The sequence below is a fragment of the Myxine glutinosa genome, chromosome 5 (genome assembly GCF_964187855.1).
Source record: "Myxine glutinosa chromosome 5, kmMyxGlut1.1, whole genome shotgun sequence".
Taxonomy (NCBI): domain Eukaryota; kingdom Metazoa; phylum Chordata; class Myxini; order Myxiniformes; family Myxinidae; genus Myxine; species Myxine glutinosa.
Genome location: NC_136265.1, coordinates 169,074,881 through 169,095,500, shown reverse-complemented (window position 1 = coordinate 169,095,500; position 20,620 = coordinate 169,074,881). Strand labels below are relative to the sequence as shown.

Sequence of the window (20,620 nt, the reverse complement as noted above, 5' to 3'; positions counted from 1 at the left end):
TGTGTGTGTGTGTGTGTGTGTGTGTGTGTGTGTGTGTGTGTGTGTGTGTGTGTGTGTGTGTGTGTGTGTGTGCAGGTAGTGGACCAAAAAAAAAAAGAACCCCAATGTAATGTCACTTATTAGGGCATTGGGCTACAACATGCGGCCAGTACGGCCTGTGTGTGCCATGGCATAGAATGCACAAGCGTCTGGAATTCTGCAGGAGGGATGCGGCAAAATTCTTCCACGAGAAAGTCAATCAACTCAGACCTGTTTGATGGAGGTGGAAAACGCTTTCAGGTATCGTTCCAGAATATCCCATAAATGCTCGATTGGGTTCAGATCTGGTGACCGAAAAGGCCATGACATATGGATAACATCAGTGTCGTGCTCATCAAACCATTCGGGCGACTACGCCTGCTCTGTGTATGGGGCATTGGGGGGCTGCTCGTGTGGCTATGCTCGTCATAATTATAGGCAACCAGGCTTGTGCAGCATTTTATTACATGACTCTAAGCATGCTGGGATGTTATTTGCTTAATTAACACATGAGCCACACCTGTGTGGAAGCCATCGCTTGGCATCCCTCATTTACCCAGATTCCATTATTGTCCACTACCTGTATGTGTGCATGTATGTAAGTATACATGTACATACGGAGTAGGAGTGTGGGTGGGGGCAGTGTACCCCTCATCTACTATACTGAAGACTCATCAGAAAGGAATGCTTATGGAAACAAAACTAGAACGGCACTCGATAAAGCGCATACTTCGGTCAGGTTGAACAGTTTACGTTTTGTTTCACACCGATAGACCGAATCTGCTGACCTGAACCAAATCTAATTGGCTTGTTATTGTCACCTAACCAACTCATCCACCTTGTTTTGTCATAACTCCTCCACAATATTTTAAAATATCGTGCTCTATATAGTTTTCGGCCCCATCTCTCAATGAAGGATCACTTAAAAATTTGCGTGTCCGGATCCGGCTCTCTACCAAAAATCTAATGGATTTGTCCTTGTCACGCACTCAACCTGTCTCCAAGTTTCGTCCGAATTCGTCCATAACTTTTTGAAATACCCTGCTCCCAGACAGACAGACAAGTAGAGGTGAAAACAACCTCCACGTCCTCTTCTACCAGTTAACTGCAAGTTTATGTTATAATTGGTTGTAGTGTTCTGTTATTTTTTTTGACCTCTTTCCTATGTTTCAGTGTTCTCAAGTGACCGTAAATACATACACTTGCAGGCTTGCGTATTTTAACTTCGTCTCAGGTAGCAGGAAATGACACCTTGCCATTTTTAAAGCTTCTTCTGTACATGCCTCGTGACAAAAATACCATTTATTTTTATGTCCAGCAGTATCAGCTCCACTAGTTAACACCTTTATCTTGACCTCGTGGTAAGGTTGGACAAAAGCACACCTCTCCACTGACACAATTGCGGCAAGTAAACAACAGCAAACACTAAAGGACGCATTCACATGCCAAATCGTTGCGTTCGAGTCAATACGTGATCACCCAAGAAAGGTGAGACCTTACGCTTCGTGGACGTGGCAAATAAAGCCTTAAAATATCAGTTCGGCAATATTTACAATGAGATGTTAACCGACTATTCCCAGAGACAGAAGGTGTCCTCTCAAGTGTCCTCCTTCACGAGCCTCGATCTTGTATACAACAAAAAAAGTAAAAAAAGAAAAGAAAAAAAAAGAAACGTTTTTACACCAGATTTCTGTGAATCTTGGAAATGACGGATGTCCAAAAACCATGGAAATGTCTCATGAACAACTTCAGAGGCCATGCTATTATGTCTGTTTTTGCATTGGAATACATCATCCGGTTTGGGCTGGCTTGATAGCCCTGGCCACACATGCATGTACATTCGCCTCGAAGCTGTCTGGCCTGGGTTTAATGCCCGACCTAGCTACAAACTGTCACCCCCAAGCTTCACGTGCATTTGTCGATGTGTGTCGTCCCTTGGATGGACGTTAAACTGGGCGTCCCGTCTGCCAGCATTCGTTGGTGTATGTTAAAGATCACACAGTATCCTTCGGGAAGAGTAGGCAAGCTATCGCCGGCACCATGAACAGATTTACAAATTCCTGCTCTGGCCAACATGATGCACTGCATCAGAGGCACAGCTGCACCCAGGAAATTATGCTACCCTGCAAACAGCAAATATACAGCAAACAGCAAACACAGCCATGTACTGCAAACGAAAGAAGAAGAAGGATTCAATTGTGTCGATCGAGAATGTCTCAACAAACCAACACATTTAATTGCAGACAGCTTTATGATGCAACACAGTTACCATTCCCTGGATTCGGTGATCAGAAGGCCTTCAATAAAAATAAACCACCTTTAGAGGCCATTTTTCCCCGCAAGCGGGGGTTGGCCTTTTTCGGGGACCGTGGTTGTTGTTGTTTTTTGGTCCCCTTTTTGAAGCAATGTTTTACGGCCGGATGCCCTTCCTGCCGCCAACCCTTTTTGTCGCCTTTTTACGACAAACAGGGAATTACCAGTGAACTGGTACTCAATTAGCCGACCTCGGAAGGATGACAGGCTGAGTCAACCCCCCTGGCGTTAATTCAGCGATCGACCGGGATTCGAACCCAGGATCCTAGGCTGGCACCCTAGCCGCTAGCCCAACACCAGCCTTCAATATGATAGAATAATCCCAAAAGGATGGATGGATATATATATATATATATACACACACACACATACAATATACATACACACATCCAGGAGTCATGTTATATGTATGCAAGTTTGTTCAACAACGTTTCAAATACTGCAATGGTTGTAATTAGGATAAGCAGAGAACAAATGTTATCGAAGAGTGAAAAGAGAACACATGTTATGAATGTGTACAACAAAAAGAACGACTGTTTAGTCAGTATATTAGAGTGCTAATGAAAGTTAATATGACACTTTCCAAACACAAGGAGCAAGCCACTCCTTCCCTAGAAAAACCACCATTACAGCAATTCAGAAGACCTGAGAATAGCGAGATCTTTGTCTGTCCCACACCAATTTTCCTTTTGCCTTCTCAATTTCCCCTTAACCATGCCTTCAAAGCACTTCGTACCTGGGTGGCTCATGGGACGCCGTCCCATTACACAAAGGCGATGTGTCAGGTGGGATACCGAGAGACCTCGAGTTGCCTTTGAGCCATGTACCTGAATTGATAAATCATCTAGATCATATGAGACACGATAAATTCCTCAGGCACGTTGTGTGTAATGGTGCAAAGTTTGCTCCTTTAAAAGCTAGAGGAAAAATATATATTAAACAAAAAATAAAAAACAAATAAAGTCTTGCACAAAGTACACAGACAGAGACCAAAAGATGAAGATGTGAAGATTTGAGAAAATGGCCACTGAGAAAATGATGGTTGTGGTAATAAAATCACCAAGTAAAAAGTTTTCATTTTCAATAGAACCCAGGTTTGTGTTTCACTCCAAAATGGAGAATTAAAAACAAAACCATGGTGACCAGGACTTGAATATAACTGAAAGCGAGTATGACATGTAATCAAACCTATATACTGTAGAAGTAACTAGAAAGGCACTCGGTAGAGCGCATACCTCAGCCAGGCTGAACAGTTTATGTTTGGTATCCCACTGATAGGCCAGATCTGCATCCGGACCTTAACCACAATCTAATCGGCTTGTTCTCGTCACCTACCCAACTCATCCACCTAGTTTTATCCGAATCTGTCCACAACTTTGAGTGTGTGCACATATATGTATGTACAGTGCCCTCCGAAAGTATTCATACCCCTTGACCTTTTTACATTTTGTTACAGCCTGAATTTAAAGTGGATTAAATTGAGAATTTTTTGTCACTGATCGTCATCATATCAAAATGCATTTTTAAAACAAATTAATCAAAAGTGAAAAGCTGATATCTTGAGTCAATAAGTATTCAACCTCTTTGCAATGAGACTCCAAATTGAGCTCTAGTGCATCCAATTTCCTTTGATCATCCTTGAGATGTCTCTCCAACTTGATTGGACTCCACCTGTGGCCAATCCAAATGATTGGACGTGATTTAGAAAGAAACACACCTTTATATGCAGGTCCCACAGCTGAGAAACTCTGCCATAAAGTCCAAAAAACTGTCCAAAGAACTCAGATAGAATTGTGAGGAAGCATAGATCTGGGGAAGGGTATAAAACAATTTCTAGCATGTTGAAAGTTGAACGCCATTATAAGGAAATGGAAAGAATATGGAACTACCCAGACTCTTCCGACAGCTGGCTGTCTGACCAAACTGAGCAACCGAGCAAGAAGGACCTTGGTCAGGGAAGTGACAAAGAACCCATTGACCACTCTGACAGAACTACAGAGTTCCTTGGCTGAGAATGGGACAGTGGCCAGTCGGAAGCCACTCCCGAGAAAAAGGCATGCATGACTGCATGCGTGGTGTTTGGAAAAGGCACGTGAAGGATTCAGGCAAAATATTCTGTGGGCTGATGAGATGAAAATTGAACTCTTTGGCCTGAATGCAAAGTGCAACATCTGACGGAAACCGAGCACAGCTCATCACCAATCTAACACCATCCCTACCGTGAAGCATGGTGGTAGTAGCATCATGCTATGGGGATGCTTTTTGGCAGCAGGGAATTGGAGGCTTTTAAGGATAGAGGGAAGAATGAATGGAGCCAAATACAGGCAAACTCCTTGAGGAGAACCTGCTTCACAGTGCAAAAGACCCGACACTGCGGTGAAGATTTACGTTCCAACAGGACAATGAGCAAAATCACACAGCCAAAGCAACACTGGAATGGCTTCAGAACAAGAACGCGAAAGTCCTTGAGAGGCCCAGCCAAAGGCCAGACTTGAATCCCATTGAAAATCTGTGAAAATACTTGAAGATTACTGTTCACCGACGCTCCCCATCCAACTTGACAGAGCTTGAGCAAATCTGCAAGGAAAAATGGGACCAACTCCCCAAATCCAGATGTGCAAAGCTGATTCGGACATACCCAAGAAACTTGAAGCTGTAATCACTCCCAAAGGCATTTGTACCGAGTAATGACTCAGGGGGTTGAATACTTATGTAAATTAGATATTTCTGTATTTAATTTTTAAATTATTTTGCAAGAATTTCAAAAAAAAAAAAAAATAGAAAAAATTCCACTGACATTATGGTGTACAGTATTATGTGTAAATCAGTGACAAAAGAAATCTAATTTTAATCCATTTTTAATTCAGGCTGTAACAACAAAATATGAAAAAGTCAAGGGGTGTGAATACTTTCTGAAGGCATTTTATGAACTTATAGCTAGTAAGCGATACACATGCAAGATACACACAATCTAAAGGCGTTGGCATTCTCTCCGGCCTTGCAGCAAACATCAGATCCCAGACTCGACTAGCCTGGCCATGCTAACTATTTAATTCTGCGTCAGGTGCTCTGCTAGGCCTGAGAGAAAAGCTGCATCTGGGAGCTGTTTCAGACATTGAATGGGTATCGTCGCATCTCATCATCTTAATCTTTTGTAACCTCTCTTCTATTCTGCCTAATAAGTATTTTTTAAAGGCCCAAATAATAATTAGGATAATTAGGGCAAACAAAGACATCTCTTAATCAAAATAAAAATGTTAGACTCAAAATGTATACATCCTCTCATCATCAGATTGGCTGGTCTTCATTCCATAGCTCATCTGCATTCATTTTGATGTAATTGAGATGGAACCTGTAGAATTGTCAACTTAAAGTGACACCACTTAAAGTCAAAGTTGCGTTCTTGAAGGTAGTGGTGTACATGAAAAACGTGTAAATTAAAACTAATAAGAGGTGAAGGTTAGGAGTGCTCCCTCAATCGTCATCTTATTGTCCTATTTTTACTATTACAGTGGTTTATTTTATGTAAATTATAATGTTTAAGATCCACCTGGCATTCCTTCTCCAGCAGTAGAAGGTCCTCATTTGAGAGCTTCTCCCGGTACGAGTCCAGAAACTCCTCGACATCACCCTCCTCCACCTCATCAAAGCCGACAGCCTCAGCCATTTCAACGATGTTACATGCTTTTGACACATCATTATTCACGCCGAAATTGAGGGCAAAGTTTCCCCCAAACACCATTCACACAGGAACGGGTGACTTCCCTCCAACACTCCTCAACATTACATAGAACATCCCTTATTTTACAATAAGGCCTTCCAGAATTCCTTTACAGACATCTGATCATTATCAGTTGATTTCACCTGCATATCATTCAATCATTATTGGGTTTGCAAAATGTTCTTTGGAGATAATACACCTTGAATGTAGCAATCACTCCCCAGCTGTACGATCTCCTCTTTTATACCGTACTACAACATCCATTTTTACTTCAATAGTGTGACGTTCTGAGCCAGCACCTCCATCATAGCCACAAGAGGAACAGGTTGAGATGGTTTGGTCATGTGTTGAGGAAGGATGAAAGTGACTGGTTGAGAAGAGTGATGGAAATGAATGTAGAAGGAAGTAGAGGATGGGGAAGACCGAGAAAGACTTGGCTAAAGATGGTCGGAGAATAAATGCGTGCAAGGGGGTTAACAAGGGGAATGAATGAATGAATGTTCGTTTTAAGGCCATTTTCCCCACTAGAGCGGGGGTTAGCCTTGCGGGCCCCATGACAATCATGGTTCCCTGTTTGAGGCAATGTTTTTATGGCCGGATGCCCTTCCTGACGCCAACCCTTGGTCGCCTCTTACGATGCGCAGGGATATGGTGTACCTATTCTAAACCGGGGTACACACCGGGATCATTCATCCCAGCAAGCTACTCAATTTGCCGACCTCGGAAGGATGACAGGCAGAGTCAACCCCCCTGGCGTTAATTCAGCGATCGACCGGGATTCAAACTCAGGATCCTAGGATCCCAAGCCGGCACCCTAACCGCTAAGCCAACACCAGGCTCAAGGGTTAACAAGGGGAGATGCAGAAAATAGGGCAAAATGGAGAAGAATGTCATGGGGACCGCAAGGCTAACCCCCGCTCTAGCAGGGAAAATGGCCTTAAAATGCATGTTGTTGTTGTAGTGTGGCAGTGCAAGGGGTGGTATTTTTTGTTTTTACTGGCAATGAGTACAACAACGAGCTTTTAAGCCATTCCATTAGGCACTTTATGTGCACTCGAAGGTGGGTGACATCAAAGGCAACTAAACTAGGCAATTTCCTAAACTAGCCAAATATTAAAAAAAATCTATATATTACTGTAAAAAGTTATTAGATATGTATGGCATGCTGGAAGTATAGACAGTAAAGACCATTAATTACGCGGCTCCTAATTGACAGTCCGCTGTCATTTATCACTAACCTTTGCCGGTCTCTGTTGAGAAAAAGGTTAAGAAGCCACGAACTCTGCCTTAGATTGTTGATACATCTTAATCCAATCCTGACTCCAACCTCTATCTCATCGAAGTTTGATTTCCTCTAGGCTGGGCATTGTATTAGGTGTACCGGAAAGTAATGTCGTTTTGTAAGCTGTGTATTCCTCTTTGAAAAACGACATTACTTTAGGTACACCTAATACATTTATTGAAAAATTAATTGCATATTCACTTAAAAATAAGTAGCTTTCATTGTAAGAAACAAGTAATCACTTGATATTACAGCACTTTGAAGGGTGTGCTGGTTCCACAATGCCCTCCTAATACAAACCCAATCCTCTTGCAATTTTCATATGTAAAAAGTGTTTCTGCAAAGCACTTACCCGGCTGTACAAAAGAGCAGTAGGAAACTGTAATTCCTGTTTTATTAATCATCAGACTTGCTCTTCATTGTACATCGCCAAAACCGAGCTCTCATTAACATCGCAATTGTGCTCCGCCACCCACACATCATGAATGCAACAATAGATGAAATAATTTGGGCTCTTTTCAGTCGCCGTTTCTGAAATTGTATCACTTTTTAAGACGGAACGATGTTAATTATAACACATAAGTATTCACGACGGAACCACGCTGAACATCTTTGCAACCGAGTTGCGATGTATTACGAGCATGCTCCAAAACCAACCTTTTGAGTGCAAGTGGGAAATGGGTCAGAATGCCTTAGGAGTCGGTTAAAAGTTCCTACTCTGACATCTCAATTTTAGGTCATTCAGAGGTCAAACAAGATCAAAAAAAAAAAAAAAAAACACCTTTAGAGGCCATTTTCCCCCGCAAGCGGGGGTTGGCCTTTTTCGGGAACTGTGGTTGTTGTTGTTTTTCGGTCCTCTTTTTGAAGCAATGTTTTACGGCCGGATACCCTTCCTGACGCCAACCCTTTTTGCCGCCTTTAACGACAAGCAGGGAATTACCAGTGAACTGGTACTCAAATTTGCCGACCTCAGAAGGATGACAGGCTGAGTCAACCCCCCTGGCGTTAATTCAGCGATTGACCGGGATTCGAACCCAGGATCCTAGGATCCTAAGCCGGCACCCTAGCCGCTAGCCCAACACCAGGGACTTCAAACAAGATCAAACAAGATCAATAAATAAAAACACAAAAGAACATTAGTTTAAACCACAGAATCTAGTTTCAAGTTTAATTCTATGTTATAACCAAGCTATTGGCATTCCAAGCATTCCAACAGTAGAAAAAGGCTATTATTAAACTGTATCAAGCGATTTGTATCACACACTTTGTCTTAAATGTCAAATGAGAATAGGGCATGGATAAAACCCAACAGGGTGTAAGAAATTTTTCCTCAATTGCACTGCTGGGTGCTGAGAGAAAAAGAGACGCCACACACCCAGAGCACCGGGGGAACTCTTCCCCTCCGCCCTACCCACCCAAGTTTGTCTCAAGTCTGTTCCGGGATTGTCTCGCATACTCGTCTTCACGTGTGCGCGCTTTTGTGTTGCAGCTCCTTCACAACAAGACTATATATATAACCACCTTTAGAGGCCATTTTTCCCCGCTGTACCCTGTTCCTGTATATTCCTGTTCCTGTGCTGTATATATTTCCGAAACCCTGTTCTCTTCACAACAAGACTGATCAACTATATTCCTGATTCCAGGAGTTTGGAAAATGCTCACAAATTGCTTGGAGTGTGGAAACCGGTCATATGACTCCGTATCATCAATCAAAATGCCAATATTTTGCAACATCCATATTGTCAATTTTATTGCCTCTGCAACCGATGGTTAAGTTTTCACCCCTGTCTGTTTATCTGTGAGCAGGATATTTCAAACAGTTTTGGATGGATTCGGACAAAACTTGGTGGACTGGTTGGGGGTGTGACAAAGACAAGCTGATTCGATTTTGGTGAAGATCCAGATGCAGATTCAAATCTGGTTTCTTTTCTCCCGGATCTGGAACAAACTCCCACACTCTCTTCAATCCCTCTCCTCCCTCCAGGTCTTTAAAACAGCTGTTCACCACCATCTCTTATCTTCCCCCATTCGAAACCTTGATCTTTTCTACCCCCGTTAAAACACCCCAAATCCACCTCTTTCAATCCCCAACTTCTTTCCTGAAATTCCTAGAAGTGTTCATTTGCTTTATACTGTGTACCCCTCCCTCCTCCCCCAGCCCTCCCCCCCTTCCACAGATCTACTGACGTCCCTGTTCTCTTCTGTTGTTGTGCTTGTGTGCTTCCCTCTCTCCTCCTCTTGTCTCCCGCTCCCTTCATTGCATGTTTTATGTGTCTGTGCATGTATTCATGTTCAATGTGTTAGCTCTTATACAAGCCTCGACTCTGTATACAAAAAAAAAAACTCTGGCCTGTCAGTGGGATACAAAACGTAAACTGTGCAGTTTGGAAGCGGTATGCGCTATACCGAGTGCTGTTCTAGATTAGCTTGGTTTTCATTCCCTTTGTATCTTCGATTCAGAATTAAAGAACCCTTGTCATTCCCCCACCCCTAAGTCTGGTGTTGCCTTAATGGTTAAGGTTGCTGGCTTAAGAACCGAGAGTCTTGAGTTTCAGCCACTACCGGACCATTAAATAACACCAGGTGGGTTGACTCAGCCCGTCATCCTTACGAGGTTAGCAAAATGTGAACCAGCTTAATGTAAACAGGGGCACTGCATCAGTGGAGCACGCACACACACACACCAATTCCTTTTGGTGAATCCACGCACCAGTTCAAAACGTCATGGCAACGATTCAAACATTACAGGAATTTTGCATGCTAGCTGGGTGGCCGCTTGTCACAGGTCGTGTTAAGATAAGGGACTGTAAATAGTGGTCGCTGGTCACATTACACAGGTGGTTGCTGAGTGAAGGGTCGTTACGAGGAGCTAGTTCTGAGGAGACAGTCGTTAGCACAGGTGTGAAAAACTTCCTCAAAAGCTTAATCTCTCTCACAAACTAGTTTATTCCATCTGCAGATCTCCTATCCTCTTGGCCTTGGTATGTACCGAATCCTGTGGCGAGGTGGTTGCAATCAAGCAGCTTGCTTTCTCAAAATATAACCAGTCTACCTCCTCAAAAGGCTATTGGTCCCCTGTCAAGTCTCTGGCGTACACACCCACTCAATCACCTCACTCACCTCAAAACAACCTCAGCTCAGACTCTGCTTGAGACGAGTCAAAATACCCAATGTCCGCCAAGGTTCTGTCCAGCCTGGACTCTTCAGTGGAAATTGGCCTAGCATTGACCTAGCATTGCACATGGTCTCAACTCCTCTGTTGCTCTTGCATATCCTTTGCACATGGTCTCAACTCCTCTGTTGCTCTTGCATATCCTTTGCCTGATTCTTTAAACCGCCATTCTCTTTTTGCTGCCTCCCGTCTGATAACAGCTCACTTCAAAATTACGGAATCTATCATCGATGCCTAACATCGTATTTTCGCTGCTCAAACAGTTCCATCTCTGACCATCAGTTTTAATTGCACCCCGATCACACAAATCTGGACATACCGCTGCTTCTCCCTCAACAATGTTGGGAGGCCCTATATCTCAAACAAGAGGTTAGAACGGTCTCCCTGGAGACATCTCGGGTAATCGACGGGCTGGCATCCTGGTCTGCTTGCCAAGCTCTCTGCCTGTGGAATAAATAAGAGGCAGCCTTCAAATCTGGCTCTCTGACTTCCTAAACTCATGCAGTCATTGCATTGCTATCATTGGAGCCCACTATCCACCCTCCATTCCTTCTGGAGACTGGAATGCCTCTAAGGCAATGTCTTGGACTCAATCTTGTTCCTCATCTATATAAATCACCTCTCCGATGCTCTGCAACTCTTTTCCTTTGTGGAGCTGATGCCACATTGTGCGATTGAGTACCTCCATCTCACTGACGAGCAGAGATCAGTGACATTACTGTCTGCTTATCTGGGTTAGATGCTCATATGATAAATGCAACATGTCTGTCTATCTCAGCAAATCTCACATTCTCACCCTGTCATTCTGGATGGATCATCAGTTGAAATCACCTCTTTCCCTGGTCAGCTCCTGGAAAAGGTTTGGTCTCTTGAACCTCTAGGCCTAACCATCAGCCACGACTTCTCCTGGGCTGACCCTATAGCAAAGCTGGTCACCAAAGTTAGCAGCAGCCCTGGTATCCCCCATCATTCCAAGTCATTCCTTCAACAGAAATCAGAAGTTCAATCACACCCAAAGCTTAAAAGTAGGCTGTGCACCACATCTCAAGTCATCTCCCATCCTTGCCCGTGATATCTTCTATCCTCACTAACCATGCCTAAACCAAGCCTCTTACTTATTACCTCTGCCACCTGGTTATGTTTTCTCCCCTATCTGTCTGTCTCGAGCAGGATATTTCAAAAAGTTCTGGATGGATTTGGACGAAACTTGGTGGACAGGCTAGGTATGTGACAAGAACAAATTGATGAGATTTTGGTGAAGATCCGAATCCGGATATGATAATTTTTTTAAGCTATTCATTACCATTGAGAGATGGGGAGAAAAAACAATATATACAGTTGCATGAGAAATGTCAAAACGTTGTGGATGGTTTATGACAAAACCAGGTGGACGAGTTGGTTAGGCGACGAAAACAAGCCAATTTGATTTAGGTTCAGATCCTGATCCAGATGCAGCCTATCAGTGGAATACAAAATGTAAACTGTTGAGCCTGATGGAGGTACGCGCTCTACCGAGTGCCGTTCTAGTAAGTTACCGTTTTTCCTGTTTGTTCCTTCCTTTGCTCGTTTTGCCAACTGTGGACTAACTGCCCCAACTGCCAGCAAGTTGTCTATTTAGCCTGACACCTCACTCTTCCATTAAAAATAAAAATAAAAAGCATTTAAAATGGAATGGTAGGTAACAGAACAGCAATGATATTTAAGCATTTTTGATGGATCAAGCTACATTTGTTTTGGAAGGCTGGTAGAAGTGGTGTCACTCACTGCACAAACCCTGATATTAGTAATTCAAAGCAAATTGACCAATTAACCACGAGTGGAAGTGTCACTTTGGAATTATCTGACAAAAACATATCTGTTCTTGTCACCGTTTGCTGCAGAGTTAGACTAAGTAAGATATTTTCAATATTTATGTCAATCAGAACAAATTTTGAACTGGAAGTGGAATAAATATGCATCTGTACGTTGTGTACTAAAGGGTTTGTCCAACGACTAGACTTCCACACATTACAATGCAGGAGAACCAGGCACTTCCAGTCTTCCATGTCAGTGAATGGAATATCAGGCTAATTAAAATTACCAAGTTCCACTGTCATCCTTTTCAGAGTCTTTTCATTTTCACGTGGGGGAGGTGGGGGGGGGGGGTAATTGCATGGCTGAATGTTCAACGCTGCATTTATAGCGGTTATAGCAACAAAATACCCATATAATAAATTAACGTAATAACTACGACTCAATGTAAATAACTACTTTCAAAAAGTATCACACAACTATGGCTATTAAAAAAAGAGAGAAAAAAATAACTAAACTAGAGAGTTCATGGAACATGACACACACCACCCTCCTCCCCTCCTCACACCCCCCGCGCCCCCCCCCTACACCCCCGTGCAGTGTTTAAGTACAGTAAACCTTTAAATGTCACGGGTTTTGACCAATCGCAGTTTTTGAGCTGAGATGAGTCATCGTTTGCGTCTGTGTGTACGATTATCTCGCATTACGAGCCTTTTGTTGTTTATCACACACCATCTTTAATGGCAACTAAACCTAAAATGGACAAAATTAATTGTGCCAAAAGGCAGAGAAAGGTTAAGACGTGCGAAAAAAAATCGAGTTGGTAGACAGGTTGGCTGGAGGTGAAAATGTGGTATCTGCCATTACGGAATCAATGGATCTACTGTGCAGTGTATCTGTAAAAGTAAGTCAAAAATCCATGGAAGTGTTGTTGCCAGCGCTCCACGAAGCGAAAAAGTGTCATTCCAGTCCCAAAATCCTCATATCGAAAGGATGGAAAAAGCGCCTAATATTTGGATCGAGGAACAAACACAGAAAAAAGTGCCTTTGAGTGGACTGATACGGGATAAATCATTGTGCATTTAACAACGTTTCCACGAGGCACCGGGGCCAAAGACTCCAGTTCAACCACAGCTAGCCACAAGTTCAACGCCGGCAAGGGCTGGTTTGAGAACTTCAAAAGAAGATTCAGCCTCTAAAATTAGTCGGGGAAGTAGCATCGGCAGACCATGATGCTGCAGAGAACTACGCACTGCAGCTTAAAAAAACTAATGCAGGCAAAGGGATTTATGCCTGAGTACGTCTTTAACGCCAACAGGATGGGATTATTTTGGAAGAGGATGCCATATCTCTTGCCTTCCTATCCAAGCAGGAAAGATCAAGAAGAAAAGGTGGCTAATGATAATTATCTTCCCCTTCTCCTATGTTACAATGTAGCAGGTGACTTTGTCCTAAAGCCAATGCTGCTCTTCCGATCACAGAATCCCGCTCCAAGCTCCCCACAGCATCATCATCATCATCCTGAGCCAAGTCTTGTGATTTATATTTGCAGCAGAGTACGTAATATTTTTACCCTCACTCACCTCACTGTTCTGGAACAAAGTTAAAAGACTTCTTTTGTTTATTATATACTGTATTTATTTTACTTACATGTTTATTTCAATGTTTACATGATTTATATTTATTTTACATGTTTATTTCAATTGTGATGTGTTTAGTTTTAGCTGCCGCCCACCTTCCTCAACATTTTCTTGAAGCCCAGGAACCAAACTCCCTTTTTCCCATAGGCCCTTGGTTTTAACTATCGTGGCATTTTGCAGGAACGTAACCCCAGCAATATTTAAGGGTTTACTGCATCTATCTATAATTCCAGTAATCTCTGTGTGTGTGTGTGTATGTCTGTGTGTTTGTCTGTGACCGCTGTTTCTCGACAACCACGGGTCCGATATACTTGAAACTTGCCAGGTATATTGCTGGGGACCTGAGGATGTGCCTTTTCAAGGTTTCATATTAATCGGACAAGTAGTTACCGAGCTATGGCGATTTCTTTACCAAACTCCGCAAGCCGTTCGCTTTGGACCAAACCATTTCATGTAAATAGAGGGGGGGGATTGTCACCGTACTCGCAAGCCGTTCGCTTTGGACCAAACCATTTCATGTAAATAGAGGGGGGGGATTGTCACCGTACTCGCAAGCCGTTCGCTTTGGACCAAACCATTTCATGTAAATAGAGGGGGGGGATTGTCACCGTACTCGCAAGCCGTTCGCTTTGGACCAAACCATTTCATGTAAATAGAGGGGGGGGATATAATTTTAGATATATATATAGTACGGGCATGCCCTAGTCTACTTCAATTTTAATAAAATAATGATTTCCCTGGTGTTGGGCTAGCGGCTAGGGTGCCGGCTTAGGATCCTAGGATCCTGGGTTCGAATCCCGGTCGATCGCTGAATTAACGCCAGGGGGGTTGACTCAGCCTGTCATCCTTCCGAGGTCGGCTAATTGAGTACCAGTTCACTGGTAATTCCCTGTTTGTCGTTAAAGGCGGCAAAAAGGGTTGGCGTCAGGAAGGGCATCCGGCCGTAAAACATTGCTTCAAAAAGGGGACCAAAAAACAACAACAACCATGGTTCCCGAAAAAGGCCAACCCCCGCTTTGCGGGGAAAAATGGCCTCTAAAGGTGGTTTTTTATATATAATGATTTCAAAGATCATTTAAAAACTTGGAATTAGGCGCTACGAAAGCAGTCTCATACACCACCCTCATACACTGAAAAAGACAACATTGGGTCGGAGTTTAGGAGATGGAGGCTTTATTGAACACCATGGAACGTAGCGTCAATCGGCATCGTATATAGCCACATGGCATCTTCTACACCCCGATACTACACCCTCTCAAATTCATGCCCTCTCATGCTATATATCGATGTATATAATGGTTCTTGGAATTATTATGAAGGTGATGTGTGCTCTACAGTGTTCAAGTATGTAATTTGAATTAAATAAAGGTTTAAATAAAGGTTTGTGAAACTGCCAAAATCAAGACTCTCTATTCACCTTTACTCTTTCATTCCTCTTTTCTCCTGCCTCTGGAACAAACTCCCTCACTCTCTTATATCCCACTCCTCCCTCCAGGTTTTTAAAACAGCTGTTCACCACCATCTCATATCTTCCCCCATCCAAAACCTTGATCTTTTCTACCCCCGTTAATTCACCCCATATCCACCTTTTTGAAATACCGACTGCTTTCGTGGAAGCCCTAGCAGTGTCCATGTGTTTTTTACCTCTCCCACCCCCACCCCACCCCCCACCCTTCCCATGCCTCCTCCCCCCAAGCCCTCTCCCTCCCACAGATCTGCCTATGTCCCTGCTCTCCATATTGTCTCCCGCTCCCTATATCATATGTTTTGTGTGTCAGTTTGTCTTTTTGTGATCAATCTTGCTCTTACACGAGTCTCGATCTTGTATACCAAAAAAATAAAAAATCATTAATTCATTAATTTACAATTCATAAATAAATTAATAAACTGTCGTTTTAACCAGTGTCTATTACATTACTCTATCAAACTTAGTATATTAGTTATTCATGCCTGTTGTTTGTGTATTTTATAACATCTTTAAAAACAACAAGGTTCCTCTTTGGAATGATTTTCATTTCTGTTTGACTGCCAAAAAGGCACAGAGTAAAAAAATTATCTCATTCCTTTCTGCGCGTGTGCGGTTGGGGCAAATTCACAGCCAAAGTACGGTACAACGAAAGAGTCGTCTTCCGATTCATGTTCAGATTCGTGTTCAAAAATGTAACATTCAATTTAAATAAGTTGTTCCTCGATCATAAACTGATAATATGGACAGACGGACATGAACAAATTGCTTAACCCCGCTTTTCACATCGCATGCGCGGCAGGGTGGAGCTTAATTTTGAACTTTTGAAATATGATCTTCTTACCCTCTCAATGTGTTCCTATATATGAAATAAAAATTCAGGCAAAATATGAGCACAATTGAACAATATTTAGGGGTAGCTCAATGATGGTAAAATTTCTGATACCCCAAAGCTGCGGCCGCCCTTTTATTTCGCATACTACTGATAATAGATTAATTCTGTTGATAAATTAAGAACCCAATTTTAACTACTAAGTAAATTGACACTCTCTCCTATCATCATACACACAACATGCAATCATTGTGGTAAAATTAATTACTGGGAACACAGATAAAACCTTTAAGTTATAAAACTCTGTGCTCCATTAAATAAATAATTACAGTAGTAATATGTACATTGTACATACACAATATCTGTTATAATAAAAGAGTAAAATGTTCGTTGAGCTAGACGCTAGAGTCTGCTAGACAATAAATGCTAAAATGAGATGTAGCGCTGACCTGGGAACGCTTATCACCATAGTATCTAAAAGTAAACACTGTACATAGGTGTATCACAGAACACTATTTGAAAATAAAAACGAAGTTATCACAGGATTTGCAGAGAATCACAGACACAATGGGTGTATAAACATGGTATAATATTATCACAGATTATAGAAGCATAATCATTGTGGTTCAACTGGTTCATATCTATTATCCAACCAATCATCCGAATCCCATTGTTTTGCTGATAAATTGATAATGCAAATTTTCCATGAATTTATATTCCAGACATGTTCAGACTTGTTTACTGTTTGGACTCAATGGACTGACTATGCTGACTAAGCAACAGCTGCAACACCGTTGCAGCAGTATGTTTGTGTAATTGCTTGAGGCATTGTGCTCACTGCTCAGTTATTAATAGAACTGTTTGAATTTTCTTGATTCTTAATTTCTTAATGCTATGTTCTATTTCTTTCAGATTCATATCTGATTGAAAATGTCATCTGTGGAAAAAGCAACAAGATCTCAAACCAAGTTGTATCTCCTTGGCGACTCTGTGACTGAATTAAGTGGCAGCAAGTTGCCATCATTGCGTATGGCTCTTGGATTCTTCCTACATCACCATCTCGATCTGAAGGAGACCGTAAGACAATCGTCGGATGTTACCATCACGGAAATAGCTAACTTTTGGAAGAAAGCTAGAATCCCGATGAGAGCTCATCAAAACTGCCAAACCAAGCTTGAGCAGACATTTGAAGAATGGCGTCTTCTGAAAAAGAACAAAGCGCGAACGTTACCAACTCAACTCGCGAGAGAGTCGGCTTTTGTTTCCAGGCTTGAAGACCTTTTTGATGTCGCTCACGCTGATGCTCTGACCAATACGTCAGTATTACAAGAAGACTTAGCTCTTTCACGAGCCTCGATTCAGTATAAATAAATAAATAAATAATAATAATAAAAAGACAAGGATTTCTTGTTAGCCCAGCGAGAAAAGGGAAGAAGGGGGTCGCTGGCTGGAGTAGATGTAAAGCTTGCTGCGAAGGAGAAAACGGCGTCCAAAAGAGAGGAGGAAATGCTTGCCAGGCGACAGCGAATGGAGCAAATGAAACAGTTAGCAGCTTCTACAGCTGAACTGATTTCATCTGGTTCTGAATCTGAAAACAACTCAGCAGAAGATAGTGAAAAGATGGAAACTGGGGACAATGCAAGTGAGGGAGCTGCTGGAGGCATCACATTTCAGACACGAAAAAGAAAGAGGGGGCGAAAAACTGTCGTTACTGAAGAACTCGCAGCCGCTCTAGATCGCACAAAAGTGTCAGACCGCAAAGCCGTTTTTGTTATAGCAGAAACTGCCAAAAGCTTGGGACAGAACATTGATGAACTTGCTCTAAACAGAGACTCAATTCGCAGACAAAGAGTACAACACCGAGTCCAGAGATCTGCAAATATAAAGGCTGAGTTTCAGGGTAACGTTCCCCTTGTTGTTCACTGGGACGGCAAACTGATCCTTGATCTAATTAGAAAAGAGAAGGTTGATCGCCTGCCAGTATTGGTTTCAGGGAAAGGAGTTTGTCAGCTACTCACAGTTGCCCAGCTTCCATCTGGAACAGGCGAGGCTCAGGCTGCTGCTGTCTTTGGAGCCATTGAAGACTGGGGCGTAGCCGACAGCATCCGAGCTATGTGTTTTGACACGACCAGCTCAAACACTGGTCGGATCGCTGGTGCCTGTGTCCTCCTAGAGCAGAAGCTTGAGAAGGAGCTCTTGTCACGAGCTTGCAGGCATCACATTATGGAATTGATAATTGGTGCAGTGTTCCAAGTGTGTATGGGATTGGGAGCCAAATCTTCTCCCGAGGTTCCACTCTTCAAACGCTTCCAGGAATACTGGGGATTCATAGACACGGCCAAGTATGAACCAGGGATTGCAGCTGATGACGTGGCAAGTCTAGTGGAAGACATAAAGCAAGGCACTATCAATTATGCCAACAAGCATCTTGAACAGAGTCAGCCGAGAGATGATTATAAAGAATTCTTGGAACTTGTGATTGTCTTTCTCGGTGCTGCTCCTGCCAGAGGAGTGCGATTCATGTCACCCGGAGCAATGCACCACGCCCGCTGGATGTCCAAAGTAATATACTGTCTCAAGATCTGGATGTTCAAGGCTCAATTCAAACTGATTCCTGCAGAAAAGAGAGGATTACGTGATGTGTGTGTATTCACAGTACGTGTCTACCTGACAGCCTGGATCTCTGCACCTCAAGCATCAGGTGCTCCTTACAGTGACCTGCTGCTGCTGAAGTCACTGCTTGAATACTCATCAATCCATCCAGCCATCTCAAAGTCAACATCACGCAAGTTTTCCAATCACGTGTGGTACTTGTCACAGGAACTTGTTAGCTTGGCTTTCTTCGACAGTCGGGTCAGTTCGGCAACCAAGAGACTGATGGTGAGTGCCATGAAGAATGAAGAAGACCAAGATCAGGATCATTCCAAGCGAATCACTGTTGCTCTTGATTCATTCAAGGACAAGAACTTGGAAGATTCCGTCACAGCAAGGTCAATGAAACTTCTGCGAATGATGGAACTTCCAGATGGATTTCTCGCGGTTGATCCGGACTTGTGGGATGACAGACGACTACAAGCAGGCTGCAGAAACAGTCAACTCTCTAAAAGTTGTAAATGACTACGCTGAACGTGGAGTGGCACTCATTCAGGAGTACAGTGGGTTGATAACCCGCGATGAAACTCAGCTGCAATTCCTGCTGCAAGTTGTCGAGGACCATCGCAGAATGTACCCTGATAGCAGAAAACATACACTGTCCGGGATGCCATGAAAATAATAAATTTGGGGTTTGCTGGACATTGTCAGACTGATACTATGAACTCTGTCAGAAACTGAACAAAGAATTCACTATTAACGTGTTCAAAAATAAATACTGTGTTCAAGTGTGTTGTTTAAAATAAATTAAGATATAGTCTGATATACTCGTAATTCGTTGAATTTTTATAATTTTCATAATCTTTGCGGCCCTTGAGCTACCCCTAAACATAATAATTTAGTGCTCAAACTTTTTATACAGTGTTTCTATATTATATGGAACAGATTAAGGGGGTAAGACTTTCAAAAAATAAAAATGTAGTTTAAAATTTTTTTTAAAGCTCCACCGTAATGCGCAGGGTAAAAAATGCAGTACAACCACAACAGCGCAACACACACCTGTCGAAGGCCTTGACACGAGCCAGAAGTTTCTTGTTGTTACGGCAGTTGATGAGGACCTGTGTGTTGTTCTTCACAGACTGCGTAAGTACCGAGAGGGGGCCAGTGTTGAACTCTTCCTCCTCCCTCTTGGCCAGTTCCTCTGGCGTCATCTCGCTCTTGGGCTTATTCATTAGGTTGGTCCTGAGAGAATATGTCAGCAATTTGTACACTTACTATATGGTACTTTGGAACAATGCTAGTTGGTGCCCAAAATAAAAAGATAATTATTTTCGAAGAAATATATAAATAAACAAGTCTTGTTATTTTGAAATTGAGTTGATGTGATCATTGTGAAATGCGAACAAAAAGGTTCTCTCAATCACTAGTCCCCAAAGGTTAAAGTAACTGGTTTTAGCATCAACAATACCCTGAGCATCAAAAAGAATCATGGAGAACGTCTTAAGCATGAAGGCTAGCGTCATTCAGCATCGGTAGACATGCAGCACAACAGATGCAATCAACAGAACATTAATCGAAGCAATAGTCATGGGAAATAAGGAGAAGCGGACATTTTAGGTATTAACCCCTCATCGGAGCAAAAAGTTTAAAGAAAAGCCCCTTTTGCTCGAAAGAAGGATGAACGTCCGAAATGTTAGCTTCTCTCAGCAGTTAGAATACCTCAATCAACGTTCTGTAGATTTCATCCTTTATTGAAAATAACAATTTGATCTTGTAATAAGCCTTGGTTTGACT

At 42.5% G+C, this 20,620-nt stretch overlaps 1 protein-coding gene across 1 annotated transcript in view; it reads right to left on the bottom strand.

Moving 5' to 3' along the window:
• The window catches only part of SNRPD2 (small nuclear ribonucleoprotein D2 polypeptide), a 43,028-nt gene that overhangs the window by 15,065 nt on the left and 7,343 nt on the right, over window positions 1–20,620 (bottom strand). Inside the window, exon 2 of the mRNA XM_068098663.2 lies at window positions 19,886–20,068. Coding sequence (XP_067954764.1) covers window positions 19,886–20,068 — 183 coding nt within the window. The remainder of the gene's footprint in view (window positions 1–19,885; window positions 20,069–20,620) is intronic.